Raw genomic sequence first — 13,346 nt, 5'->3', positions numbered from 1 at the left:
TTTTCTAGCATCCGTTTACAAAGATCACAAAAAGCGTTTTTCTTGATGCCGTCCATTTTTCTCTCAGTCGTACAATGTAATCAAGATTTCACAAATGTATAGCTCAAATAAATCAAACTTGAGTAGTAATTCATTTACTTTCATCATATGTTATCGACTTTAACTGAAATTTTGTTGGTATGTTTGGTGTTCGGCGATAGCGGAAGTAGTCAGGAGGGAATCGTCTCTTATTTCTACGTCAGTTCCGATGTCACGCCCACTGAACGGATTATTTTGGTAACACGGGCCTGACATTAATTTTTCGTACATCAAAAAAAGACTATTTGACGACAGTTTTTACGTGAGCTTTATAGGTTGCAATTAAAACAGAGCAAAATACTATTGATAAAAATAATGTAGAAAGTTTCGCAATTTACGTTCAGGCTTTTACTCCGCTCCCTAAAGGGACTTTCCGTACAGTAACAGTTGATAACGACCCTGAATGCAAAAACGTGACTTTCCTCAAGCATTTAAAAGTTTATTCTCGTGAGTGAAGTCTTTGAAATAATTTTTTTTTACTCCCTAAACTTCCCTGTAAAGAAGTTTGGAGAATGATTCACCCTGATTGGATGTTTTACAGCCGCGTGTAAAATGAGTTCTGGTAAGTGTCGCAATGTTTTTTGATTCACAGGAGCTTAGATACCACGTGACACGATGACAACAAATAGTGCAAGAGTCTATAATTTTATTTATGTTGGCAAACTGGACGGCACGATGATTAAATACACCAGAACAAGATACAACCAGCTTATCTAAAAGCAAAAGTTAGAAAGCAACTAATTCAGTCATACATGTTTTAGGAAAAAAGTCAAAGAGTTTATGGCTAAGGGACCTGATACTGTTTTGATGCCTCACTGTGCAATATGTTTAAATCTTTATAGTACACTAAATGTTAAGAGGTAAATGTACTCTACATTTCCAGACAATTACCCAAATGTGAACATAAAAAAGTGTGTTTCACTTCTTAATTTTCCCTCTCTTTCCTTCCTCAGAGGTGTGTCCATTCTGTGGAAAAACATACAAACGACTAAAGAGTCACTTGCCACACTGCAAGGCAGCATCGAGCTCCAAAACACCTCCAACCAAACACAATGTTTCAGCAAAACAAGCGCCACCTTCTTCATGGCTGGCTGCAGACTCATCAAAACCAAGATCAGATGGCAACAAGACAACACAGACGCTGGTAGTATCAAAACCACAATCAAAGAAGGGCAAAAAGGTGTCTGAGGTATCAAAAGTACCCACAATCGCGCCACAGTCAGCATCTGAAAGTTCTGTTTTATCTTCATCATCCACGAAAAAGAAGCAAAAGCTATCTGAACTAATCAAGACTGCAAAGATAGCCTCCTCTACCTCACTTGTCTCTTCCCCATCCCCATCACAATCTCCAAATATCTCCGGGTCCAAAAAGAAGAGTCTGCGTGCTTTAATAGAGGCAGCAAAATCCAAACAGGCTTCAGTGGAGGGGATCAGATCTGTGACAGAAGACCTTCCTTTAGGCTCAAATCCACATGTAGCAGATCCTGTAAACTCCAGGATAAATATACAGACTGAATCAAAGACTCATTTTGACAAAGAACATGTGAAGGACACATCCAGCTCTGATTTTTTCTTTACAGACTCCAAAACCAAAAATGCATCCAATCTGAGGGCGACAAAGAAGAAAAAGGCTAAGACAACCAAAGATACCTCTCTGGATCTTAAAGAAACTGCAGAAAAGCTGCATTTAAGAGACGACTTCCTTTTAGAAAATGAGGAGGAAGCTGCAGATTTGTCTGTGAATAAGATGTTCTCAAAATCAGGAAGTGGTCACACAGCCAGGATTACGCTTCAGGATGTTAAAACCACATTAGCCCGCGCTAACGGCACGCGTCAGATGTGCAGGCCAAGCATTCTGAGCAAGATTCAAACTACTGATGGTTTGAAAAGCAAAATCAGTCCTGCACTTCAAATAGGGAATAAAGACAGCTCTTTGATTACATATAAAACAACGCCAGACCAGCTGCACATCAAAAAACCACAACAAACAGAGATACAATCAGTTAAAAGAGAAATTTTCAAGTCTCAACAAGCAGCTTTAATCCCTTTTCAACAGAATGTTTCCTCTCAGTCTGGAACAAGCTCACCTGAAGCTCCTGTATCGCAGGTGAAACAAGCCACGCCCCCTCCTTTTTCAGTCAGTATTAATGAGAGTTTGAAGGTAGGTCCATACAAAACAGGACTCCTCGCCATATCACCGTCATTAGTCCAGTTTTCCAGCCCTCATCCTCTGCGTTCCACCCCACAAACTGTCTCAGTGAGGGAGGAGGGATTGAGATCTGATGGTGGATCACAGCTGGAGGTCAGGAGACAAAACACAGCTGAGAATGGGGCCAAAGGTCAGTGCATTAAATAAAAAAAAACTGTGCTTGATTTTGCTTTTTCACTGCATTGATTGTTTTATGGGATCCTTTGACTGCAGTTGCTCCAGCAGAGCGAAGTCTCGGACAGGTGAGACTGAGGGAGCTACCTGAGTGGCTTGTCTGCAGAGCTCCCACTCATCCAAGAGATGTGGTTGAAATGGTGCAAAGAGGTGAACACTGCAAGCCTCTTTATATAAAAATGTACTGTAATCATAAAAATGTACAATACATTATTTAAAAACACTCCGATGTGTACTGATATTATGAAAGTTAGCTTTACAGCTCTTCTCCTGTATTTCCATTAGGCTGGCAGTGGTACTACAAGAAGTATATCAATGTAAAGAAAGGCGGTGTAGGCGGAGTGGGCATGCTGTTAGCAGGGTACTGTGTGCTCAGCTACATCTGGAGTTACCCTCACATCAGTAAGTGGATCACTCTCAGAGGATAAATGTGTTGGTTTGTGTACGCAGAGGTTTAGAGACAACTCACTGTGCTGATGTGTGTTTTTTTTTTTTTCCCAGAACGTGATCGTTGGAGGAAGCATCACTGAGGCTGAGAGGAGATTGTACAAGAGACTCTGAATGTGGAAAAAAAAGCAAAGGAAGGAGCTTCATGGATTAAAGTTTCAGACCATATCTTACTAATATGAGCTTTTGAACAGGTTTGATGTGTAAGAAATTATATTTGGATTCTGGTCCGAAATGTAGTATGCAGTTGGACAATTTGTTACTCAGAAGCTACTCCATTTTTTAGCATTTTAGCTCAGTTTAGCATTGCATGAAGACTGGCAGCAGGATAAACACCTCACCTAGCTGTTGGATGATTATAATTCTGCAACCAGCAACTTCCTTTAGACTTGGTTGTCTGGCATCTGCTCAGATAACCCCAAAAGTGAAAATTCCCCTGAATAAGATACTTGAAGCGCTGTGAAGTGTTGTTTATTGAGGCTGTGAGCCAGATTTTGTTGACATAGACATTCTAAGCGTTTCCTCTTTTCAACCTTTATGTAAAGCTAAGCTAACCGGCTGTTGCTATATGTAGCCATAACTTCTTAGCAGAAAGTGAAGAAGTCCGAGTCCTTTAACCGCAGGAAGACCTTTCTTCTACCAGCAGGTTAACACCTGACCTTCCCAACTTTTAAGGCATTTAAACTGAAATCATGAAGCCACTGCATGTCTTGTGTTTAATTTCTAATTATTTATTCATTTGTTGTTGTTATTTTTGTTTATTTGCTGTTAATCTTGTCTAAGAAAGGGAAGGTGTTCACCAGGGAACTACTCAACATGACTTTTATCAGGATTATTTGGTTGTCATCAGCATGCATGTCAGTCCTGCTGTGTTTCCCAGAGCTCCACTAGGTGTCCCTGTTTGGTTGTGTTACTTCAGTCAAAGAGGCTGAGCAGATGAAGGTTTGCTATGCAGAGTTTTCTTTGCTCCTTTGTGCAGAGGCTCTGGCACTGTGGTCTACAAGGGGATTAAAGGGACATCAGCTTCAAAATCGATAAAGATCTTTTTCTTGCTGCCCAGATATTACAAAACATAAAATTTGAAAATATCCCAACATCAGAGTCTCTGGGAGGAGATCCTATCTGTGTAGCAGAGGGTTAAAGTCCTGTTTTTCTTACACAAACGCTTCCTCTGTCACATGATGGTATTATGCATGCTTAGTCTGTCGGTGCCAGCATGTGAGCACTTACAGAATAGTAATGGAGACACACTGAAGGAGGTTTTTCAGCTGGACTGGACCCATTTGTGATTGTATTCAAAATGAATTTATTGTTGACTCTTCTTGCTGCTGTAGTGAACACACATTAGCTACAAATGAAGAATGATGGTATTTTTGTAACGACTTTTCCCAACGCCAACACAATAAAAAATAATTTGCATTTCCTCTCATTTTTCTTTTACATTCTTCTATTGTTTTCATACAAAAATTATAAATATTTTGTGTTTCACTTTTCATTTTTATACAAAAAGAACAAACTATACAAATCAAGTGAGACGAAACAACAGTGAAAATGTAGGCAGAAAGAACGCATCTCTGCGTTGAGAACAGGAGAGAGAAAGCACAGTATGTTCCTAGCAGGCCCTCAAGACACTGATATGCATCAAGGTATCACAACGCTGGACAAAACCCGACTTTGTGCAAGTCTAAAACTAACTTTCCCATGGATATAAGTGCTAAAGAGGCACAGAGTCTTGCAGCAACCACTCAAGGGAGTGAAGAACAAACCTCCCCCCTTGGCTTTTACATGTCATTAGAGATTTGTTATCAAAGCGGAGAGCCCAGTTCTCTCAGTGTGCACTGGTAGTTAGAAGAGGTCTAGAGGCAGAGATGCAGGTGGGCTGCGGTGGCCGCTGGCAGTCAAACACAAAACCTACTATCACATATTAAAGGCCTTCAGTCTGCCCTGTAGCATATTGGCAAGCATATTTCACAGACACATGAACAGAAGAGAGGTGACCCTGTCCAAAATCAACAGTTTGACACATTATTGGAGAGATCTCTGTGATGTGTTTGCACTAATTTTACAGAAATGCACAGCTAATATTCAGGATTTATGAATACACTTTGCGCAAATTACTATACGGAAATTTTTGGGTCTTAAAATCTGAAACTCAACAAACTGGACCATAGCAGGAGTCAGTTTACAGACGAGACACCGCTTTCAATATCCAAAGGGGTTCTGGACAGCATCACACTCTCTCCTGTTTTGCATTTTGGTTGCGCTGCTGAGAGGAAATATGAGAAACGCCTGAAAAGAAACACTGGGAAGTGAACATTGAACACAGGAAAAAATGGTATCGCAATTTAACAACCGAAGTAGAGGAGAACATAGACCTATAACAGTGTGTGTGTGTGCTTGTGTGTGTGGGGATCGACACACACAGGTAGAAATGTCACGGTAGTAAAGCATAGATAGATTGATAGATATGTTCAATATATCATTATATGCAGAAGGCAGACAAACATACAATCAAATACCCCAGAGAGCAAGGGGAACATGTCACAACCAACAGAAACAGTCAGATTTTCTTATGTTGTTTCTAAAACTGAGGAAATAAAAAGTCTAAATAAAAACAATAATGTAACATAGTTTCCTCAATCTGAGGACTGATCGCCCCGGACACAAACTCGCTGTGAAATGATAAGATTGAGATTTTTTCGGCGTCTGTGTCGGGGCTTGCGTACCTTTAAGGTACAAAAGAAAAATGCCAAAGAAAATGTGACTTAAGCATGAGAAAACGTGGGTTTCTTCTCTAAATGTTTGTGTGACTGGTTGAAGAAAGAGGTTTTCCTGTTGCAGGCAGCTGAAAGCAGGCGAAGAGATTTTGGTTCACATTCTGTTTAGCCTAGAGTTCAATGAACAGCAACATATAGTTCCTGAAATGAGCGACAGTGCGATTAGTGCAATTTGTCTCTACTTGGCTCACCGTAAAGAAACCTCTGAAGCATTGATCGAAAGCACATTTGTGTGCACTGCATGTACGTAAAGCAGGAAGGAGCTGAGCTAAAGGACCTTTTTTGAATAGAGCTTCTTCATGTAAACACTTCAAAATAAAACCTAGAATCAGGCACAGTCGTTATTTGTTCCTCCTCCTCATCCCTGTTTTTAGCATAGGTAGTGGGGGTGATCAACTGGCACAAAGTATTAAGGATGTGTGTGAAGAGAGGGGACCAAACCTCTTTAAAAACACTAAAATAAACGAAACACCTTCCATCTGTTCGTCTCTGTCATTGCACACACTCCCGGATCTTTAAAGGTCTTTTTAAGTGCACATCTGATGCCTGCATACTCCTAAAATACCCAACACAAAAGACCTAAACTCACTCTACATGGCCGGAGAAAGTAACACAAAGACGTAAAAGAAGAGTTAGCCTCTCTTCACACTGGATTTTGGGGGTAACACAAAAAAAATATGAACTCATAAAAGAAGTGAAGTCGTACATCAGGGATGAAGGAGTTTCAGTCTTAACATTCCAGGATGCTGTTGACTGCCGCCTCTAGAGCAGAGTCTGTGTCGGGGTGAGCAGGTGAGCTGAGCGGAGGCGGGTACTGCGGCTGAGCAGCTGGGTGCTGAGACCCTTGGTAGTGCGTCTGTCCTCCTGCTGTGGCTGTAAAAGGCGACGGGTTACCGTGGGGATAACTGTTGACTGTGAGGGTGTTGCTGCCAGCACCGCTCGACCCGTAGTGTTGCGCTCTTTTCAGTTCTAGGACTCGCTTGTTGTCTAAGTGTGGAGGGTGGAGTCTATCTGCTGTTGTTGCTGCACCTGAAGCCCCGCCCCCTCCCGGGTCTCCATAAGCGGGCTGGGAATCTGTCCTGTATGGTGGCTCTGTGGCGCTTCTATCTGACTGATTTCTACTTGAGATGGGCGACCGCTGAGAGGGGAGGGGATCTTGAAAGTGTTTAGATTTCACACCACAACAGAAGTCTTCCAAGAAGTTGTCTGTCAAGTGAAAAAGAAGAGACCAGAAATCCTTAACATATCCAACTTCTTCTTACATAGTTACTAAGTTTAGTACTATTAACTCTTTACCTGGGTCCACTAGTACCATGCGTTTGTCTTGTGTCAGGTTCCCCCGCTCCTCTTGATTGAACGTCCTGTCAATCATCACCATTTCTGATGATGGGCTGAATCGCTGCAAAGAAAGAATTTCCAACCTGTTAACTCTGCTCATGTTGTAACATGAAACACTTGTATGTATGCAGCAAATTGCAGGCGTGTTCAACCTCAGCTTCCACCATGAGCAGCCGTCTGTATTTGTTCACCATGGACTGAGTCCTCATCAACACCTGAGTTGCAACAACCTCGAATTCTTCATCCACTGTAGAAAAATAATAAATGTTTGCATTTTTTCCTTCCCAGCAGCCGTAAACATGCTGTTATTTGTGTAACGTAACAAGGAGGAAAGTTGTACCCTGTGAGAACTCTTCCTTGCTGGGTGGCGCTCCCTGAAACACGTGGTAGGGGAGGAGTTTTTCCAGGGCATCGTTGAATGAAGTGAAAGGATGCCGATCTGACGTCTGTACTCCTGCGTGGTCCTTCCTTAACTGTTGTAAAATCCTACAGAGGTGACAGAAAAAGAGACAAGTGTCAATAATTTCTTAATGGAAAACTAAACTTACTTAAGATGGAATAACATTTATCAAAAGAGAGAAATCATACTCACATTCCTCCTCTTGTGAGCGCTGGAAGGGCAGGTCTCTTCTGAGCACTGACCTACAAAGATAGCCAAATGTTTGATAACCCTTCTGCTCATCCTTGATCAAACATAACTGGAGTGAAAGACTGAATTGATACCTGAGAGTTTAGCGTTGAATCTTGAGCCAGAGTTGTGATACCTAAACAAGATAAAAAGCACCTTCAGTAAGTCAGATCAGCCTTGAAAACACCTTGTTCAAATTATTTCATCAGTGTTTTCTACCTTGGATGTTGCTGATCTGTGCCTGTTTAAGCGCAGGAGATGAAGCATTCTGAAATGTCATGAAAATGAGTCAGATAGCACAAAAAGATTTAGAAGTAGAATAAAAATATGAAGCAGTGATTTGTGTTCACACCTGTCTGTAGTCCGTCTGTTCTGCTGTTCCAGGTAAAGGAGAAAGAGACGTGCAGTTCTGTGTCTGAGTCACTAGAAGGCGCTGAACAGGACTAGATGACACTTGGCTTTGACCGCCAATTCCTGTCGTCGCCGGACCAACCAGAGTCAGTCGCCCTGGAGTGCACGTTGTCTGCATAGGGGTGGAGCTCGCACAGGAGACTCCTGTCCATGTTTGGGTGCCTCCAACCTGCCCCCCACTGACTACTCCCTGATTCAGGATGAGCTGGCCACCTGGTTGTGCCGTGAAGTTCTGCCCTGCGATGATCTGTACCGTGTTCTGACTGGTGATGAGGGTGTTGGAGTTGGGGTCTGCGGGGCCATTGTGGATGGTGCTGGCTGGAGTGAGCAGAAACTGTCCTGATGTTACGTTTGTCTGCGCTTGTTGTTGCTCCATGGGTGGCTGCATCATGATGGAGCCGTTAGCTGTGTACTGACCCCCTGGTGTAGCAGTGTTAGCGTTAACTACGTTAGCCATGGAGGTGGGACCAAGGCTGTAGATGGTCTGAGCCCCAGCTTGGAGGGGTTTGGGCTGAATGGGTCTGACAAGAGTCTGAGTGCCTCCTGGGCCTCTCTGGATGATGATATTTTGAAGAGGGATGTTTTTAAAAGGTAAGCCTACCTGCCCTTGTGTTGGTGCAAACACCTGCCCGCTTGCTGTGGTCGCTGCTGCCCCTACAGGCGCCCCCTGTCTCAACACTATCTGTGGAGTCCTCTCCAAGCTGCTCAGAGTCATCACCCCACCACCTGACCCGAATGAGCCCAACACCTGGATGTGCTGGGTAGAGCCGTTGGGCAGCTGGGATACCCCTTGCAGGAACTGTCCTGCAGGAAACGCAGCTGTCGCTGTGGTGACCACACCCACTCCCCCTCCATAACTCCCAGAAACCAGCTGGGACTGGAAGGGAACAGGAGCAGGAGCCTGTACCAGAGTGGGAGCTGGCTGGGAGTCCAGTAAGGCTTCCTGGGCCAAAGTCTGCTCCGTGATGTCAGCCTCCATGAGAGATTTCTGTAGGATGTCAAAAGGCTGGTCCTCGCCCCCGAGGTCCACCCCTCCAGGAGACGTCTCCGGGCCCAATTCATCCTCGATAAATGAAAGGCTGCTGGAAAGCTGGAGGCCTGCCCCTGCTGAATCCTCTCCAAACTCACCCATTGAAGAGGAGCCATCCTTGAGGCCGGAGTTGGAGCCAGCCTGAATAAAGCAAAGGGAGAATAAGCAGTGAGCATGTGAGCTGCATACAAGAAAGACCTCCCTGTAGATTTATCTATCCATCCATGATGTGTTTACAACCAGGAGAAAAAAAGAAAAAATACATTCATGTGGGAGTTCCAAATATACAAGAAATTGATCTACTCAGATCCTGTCTATTTGTTCATCACTTACTGTGTCGCTAGCAAAGAGAGATCCATCTGACCCATAGGCTGCATTTCTCACGTCATCCTCCTCAATCTGCAGAAACAAAACAGAGCAAGACAGTGAATAAGTGGACTTCCTTCCTTTTTGCATTAAAGTGCGGGTGGAAACAATTCAGGACAACTTTGTAAGGATCTACATTCTTGAAGAGTCACTCACAGACTTGCTGTTGCTGCCATGGAGATAGTCATTCAATGCATCCACATCTCTAAAAGGGACAACAAATGGAGTACTTAGATTTCAGGAATTACCCTCAAGACATTTCTAAAACTACAAAATATATACATTTGACTCATATCTGGTTTAAAAATACATACAGACTGTCATTTTGAGGCAGAATATACATTACAATACATTTTTTGAAAGGGTCTTTATTATCATCCTGAATCTAAAAGGAAATGTTCTGCACATACTTGTTTTGATGCATATCTAATGATATTGGAAAACTAATCAAGCAAAACACTAAAGGACACACTTCAAAATTTAAGGACAAATGTAGAGTTTCATTAAAAGGTTTTTACCCTAAAATATCCAGAAGACGGCGATCGTCCTCATCATCCATGACACCTAAAACAATTGGGCGTGACAAAGGGATTGATTGAAACAGGAAGTCAGGTGTAAAATTAATATTTTTTGATTGATTTCTTTTTATTATTTGTGTGGACTAATGCACATGTTAATAACTTATGATAATAAGTTTATGTGTAACAGTTATAAAAGCTTTGTGTGCTTTCTGGAATGTTGTCTCACTCACAGATCTCCAACAGGAAGCATGGATTCAGTCACACCTTTGTTTCCCAAGCTGCAGGGTGAGAACTGCATTTAGTAAGATATAAAAACATGCAAGTGAGCTAAAGGGTGTAGGAGTGTTGAGGGAGTGAAGTAAGAGACAGAAATAGAGATGGGTGTGAAATGTAGGTTTGAGAGGACCAGGGGGGCAGGTTTGTTATTTAGTACTACAGGAGACCTGTGTAAGTGTAAGGCATGATGACCCTCATCCCCTCCTACAGATGTTTGTCTAACACACAAACTCCCACCCATTACCCTGCTTTGCTGTCCCACATTGGCTGTCAGTAGAGTCTGAAAATGGGCAGCTGAGTGTAAATAACTCCACCCTCTTCCATTTTTATATTGAATGTTGTTTGTGTTTCTATATTGAAAAAGGTGTTGGCTTTATGTTGAGTAAACCAGCATACGTATGCAGCTATACTGGATTGTGAGAGAGTAGAAATGAGGGTATGAACAGTAATTTGACAAAGCATAGTTCTGTTTAATGAGTGTTTGAGTATGCTTCAAGTTGGAACCCTTTCATAATTCAACATATCAACCAAAAGTTGTTCAATCACATGTGCAGCATTTCAAACACACTGTGGTCTTTTGGGTACTTGTGTCGTACTGTTTAAATTCATCGACTTCAGTTGGTTGTGTTCCTGCGGATGTGTTAATGTTACAACTGCAACACCACAAAATGGCTGTTACCATGACATGGGCTGTCTTTACAACTGAGCCACGTTAAGCCTCCATCTTTGGTCCGAAGAGAACAAAGGACGACAGAGTTCAGTGTAGAATATGTTTCTTAAATCCCGCTAAACATACACGAACCACAGGGAAATACGCTGATTTTAACGGTATGATAAGAATTGAGGGCTTTGTGAAACACCGGTAACAAATACCGTACATTTTCGTCGTTAAAAGGGGAATGCAACAACAGGAACTGTGGCTCCTTTGTCCTTTAAATGTGAACAATGAATAGGAAATCTCTACGTTGAAACATAAAAATACAACACAAATGATAAAGAGGACATTTTATTTTCGACAGCCTCGAAGAAAGTGCATAAATTCAATTTAAAGTACGAAAAACATTCGAGTTTTCTCTTTTAGATAGTCTAAGGAAAATATGAAGCCAACAGCTAACCAAAGCATTGAATGCCGCACTTAGATGAAACAGGTTTAGTGAATTATTATTAAAATTTAATTTCAACAGTTATACGATATGAAGATATTGCAACAAAAATACCAGTATCTCGACAAAAAAAGCCTTCAACTTGATAGGGGTTCATTAATTAAAGCTATCTTGCACGAAAAGACAGTGTGTTTTTGTTGTTTAAGGCTCCTTGTCGTAGTCCGAAATCCGCCCTAGCATGCAGCTTCGACGCATACCAAACCACCCCCGTTCTGCTCCTGCTACTGGTACTGTATGGTGTCGCCATTGCTTTAGTAAGTCAGCTAATGTACAGCTTGCAAGTTTTATTTCCAAAAATAGACTGAATCGACAGAAAAATAATCGCATTCAAGCAGCACAAAACGCCCGTCGTCCAGCCAGTGACTGGTCGTCGCTGACGTGATCTTTCTTTCTCTGTTGGGGAGGCTTTCATTTGTCCTCTATGTAGCTCATCTGCCAGCATGAAAAACGTCACATTTGTCTCGATATGTCGACGCGTTTCGATCGGGGGGTTTCTGGACCCTGTTCTGTTCGTGAAGATCTCCAGACTCCGCAGCATTTTACAGATAAACACCGGCCTGTTCTTGTTAGCTAGCCGCGGTGGAGACGACGCCTATATTGAAAACGTCGGCTAGAATCCGTCGAAAAACCTGCAGGACCAAACCGTGTCGAGGCATACATATTAATCCCGATTAGCAAAACATAAAGACGACTCAAAGAGGCAAACCCTTTACTCCTGTCTCACTCCTCTTGAAACCCAATATCTCCATTTGGCAACTTTTAATTTGCTCCCCCCTCCTTCTCCTCCTCCTCCTTCTCCCTCTCCCACTCATATATTTTTCTCACTGTCCCTGTTCTGTCTCGGATAGATTTTTCTCTCCGCTCAAACTCTCTTCCCTCCCTGAAGGAAGGGAGGAAGGAGGTTGTGTGTGTTTTTTCCTTGAAATTTTTATCACAAAATTATAATACACTCAAAGGGAAACTCACCGTCATGAAAAAGCAGTGCCTTGTCAACGGGGTTTCCTCGCCATCACCGCACGGGTTGTAGGGGTAGTGCACAGAACAAGGCAACCCAAATCATCATTCTAGCACGAGAGCATATGACCGTTGAAATCTAAATGATATAAAACACAATGTAATAATTTATTAATGAAATAATGCCATTTTGATATAAATCCCAATAACCTGCTTAAATATCTTCATGAATTGTACATAATGTTATTATTAGAATAATCATTACCAACAGTAGAGGGCGGGCCTCTGATGTATCTGCCACACCTTGACGTTTTGCAGGTATCACCATGGTGACAGTTTATGAAGGCATCACCCCAGTCAAGCATTTTTTTTTTTCTGCATACGTGGGAATCATGCGAGGAATTGATCAAATTCAAGTGAACTCAATTTATTGCGTGCATAAAAATCAAAGCATTACAGTTGCATTACTGGTTCTTGAATTTTGAGTTTGACCCTAAAACATTATATCATATTACAGACACTCCTTTTGTATTACTTTTTTTTCCTTTAAACTGCAATCCTAGAGAGTATTAAACCTGAAATGAAATGTATTTAATGTGACTTGATGAAATACTGTCAAATGAAAAGGTTTGTTGTTTTTTCACATTAAATATTTTTTTTCTCAGTGATGTCCGTATTCTTGTACCTAATTAGATCTGGAAGTCAGTATTAGGTCTTTTTTTTCTCTTTTTTTTCTGTCGTTTGGTAGATTGTCTTGTTTTTGTGTCTTGCTGCAGGGGGTTTTGTGTATATATCTTGACTGTTAAATTAAAAAATGACGTAAATCAATGCAAAAAGTTGTTTTTAAAACATTTTAAACTAAAATGTATTAAATACATAAAAGTTAAACAACAATAACGTATTTTATAACCAAACATTTTCTTAAGATTATTTAAACGAATGAGTGTCACATTTAAACGCTACATATATTTATT

General features: G+C 41.7%; 2 protein-coding genes across 5 annotated transcripts; one reads left to right on the top strand and one right to left on the bottom strand.

The window, feature by feature from the left end:
* The first annotated feature begins 257 nt into the window (after nucleotides 1-257).
* On the top strand, nucleotides 258-4,088 carry LOC141784829 (uncharacterized). Its single transcript, XM_074662733.1, has 5 exons — nucleotides 258-640; nucleotides 1,032-2,417; nucleotides 2,501-2,611; nucleotides 2,747-2,863; nucleotides 2,963-4,088. The coding sequence occupies exons 1-5, from the start codon at nucleotides 631-633 to the stop codon at nucleotides 2,989-2,991; spliced, it is 1,653 nt and encodes a 550-aa protein (XP_074518834.1). The 5' UTR covers nucleotides 258-630; the 3' UTR covers nucleotides 2,992-4,088.
* Nucleotides 4,089-4,313: 225 nt separating this feature from the next.
* On the bottom strand, nucleotides 4,314-12,553 carry bicral (BICRA like chromatin remodeling complex associated protein). Of its 4 annotated transcripts, none has more exons than XM_074662729.1 (13): nucleotides 12,385-12,553; nucleotides 10,210-10,257; nucleotides 9,977-10,022; nucleotides 9,615-9,663; nucleotides 9,426-9,491; nucleotides 8,004-9,233; nucleotides 7,871-7,919; nucleotides 7,747-7,787; nucleotides 7,616-7,665; nucleotides 7,364-7,509; nucleotides 7,176-7,270; nucleotides 6,982-7,084; nucleotides 4,314-6,891 (listed from the first exon to the last, which is right to left on the bottom strand). In XM_074662729.1, exons 3-13 carry the CDS (start codon nucleotides 10,015-10,017, stop codon nucleotides 6,416-6,418), a joined length of 2,346 nt encoding a protein of 781 aa, XP_074518830.1. In that variant the 5' UTR covers nucleotides 10,018-10,022; nucleotides 10,210-10,257; nucleotides 12,385-12,553; the 3' UTR covers nucleotides 4,314-6,415. The 4 variants fall into 4 exon arrangements, with proteins under 4 accessions (XP_074518830.1, XP_074518831.1, XP_074518832.1 ...); XM_074662730.1 differs by lacking the exon at nucleotides 12,385-12,553 and adding an exon at nucleotides 10,935-12,304; XM_074662731.1 differs by lacking the exon at nucleotides 12,385-12,553 and adding an exon at nucleotides 12,125-12,304.
* Between the last annotated feature and the right edge of the window lie 793 nt (nucleotides 12,554-13,346).

The sequence above is a fragment of the Halichoeres trimaculatus genome, unplaced genomic scaffold, assembly GCF_033239565.1.
Source record: "Halichoeres trimaculatus isolate MK-OKI-2021-1 unplaced genomic scaffold, fHalTri1.1 fHalTri1_scaffold_23, whole genome shotgun sequence".
NCBI classification, from domain to species: Eukaryota; Metazoa; Chordata; class Actinopteri; order Labriformes; family Labridae; genus Halichoeres; species Halichoeres trimaculatus.
Note: the sequence above shows the minus strand (reverse complement) of the source record. Positions and strands in the feature narration are given on the sequence as shown.

What these genes read in the sequence shown, in the direction of transcription:
- bicral (XM_074662729.1), bottom strand. Translation starts at nt 10,017, where the DNA reads ATGGATGATGAGGACGATCGCCGTCTTCTGGATATTTTAGG. An exon ending in AACAGACGGACTACAGACAG is followed by an intron (nt 7,920 to 8,003) that starts GTGTGAACACAA and finishes ATGACATTTCAG; the next exon opens with AATGCTTCATCTCCTGCGCT. An exon ending in TGCTCATGGTGGAAGCTGAG is followed by an intron (nt 7,085 to 7,175) that starts GTTGAACACGCC and finishes CTTTCTTTGCAG; the next exon opens with CGATTCAGCCCATCATCAGA.
- LOC141784829 (XM_074662733.1), top strand. An exon ending in GGTTGAAATGGTGCAAAGAG is followed by an intron (nt 2,612 to 2,746) that starts GTGAACACTGCA and finishes TATTTCCATTAG; the next exon opens with GCTGGCAGTGGTACTACAAG. An exon ending in CTGGAGTTACCCTCACATCA is followed by an intron (nt 2,864 to 2,962) that starts GTAAGTGGATCA and finishes TTTTTTTCCCAG; the next exon opens with AACGTGATCGTTGGAGGAAG.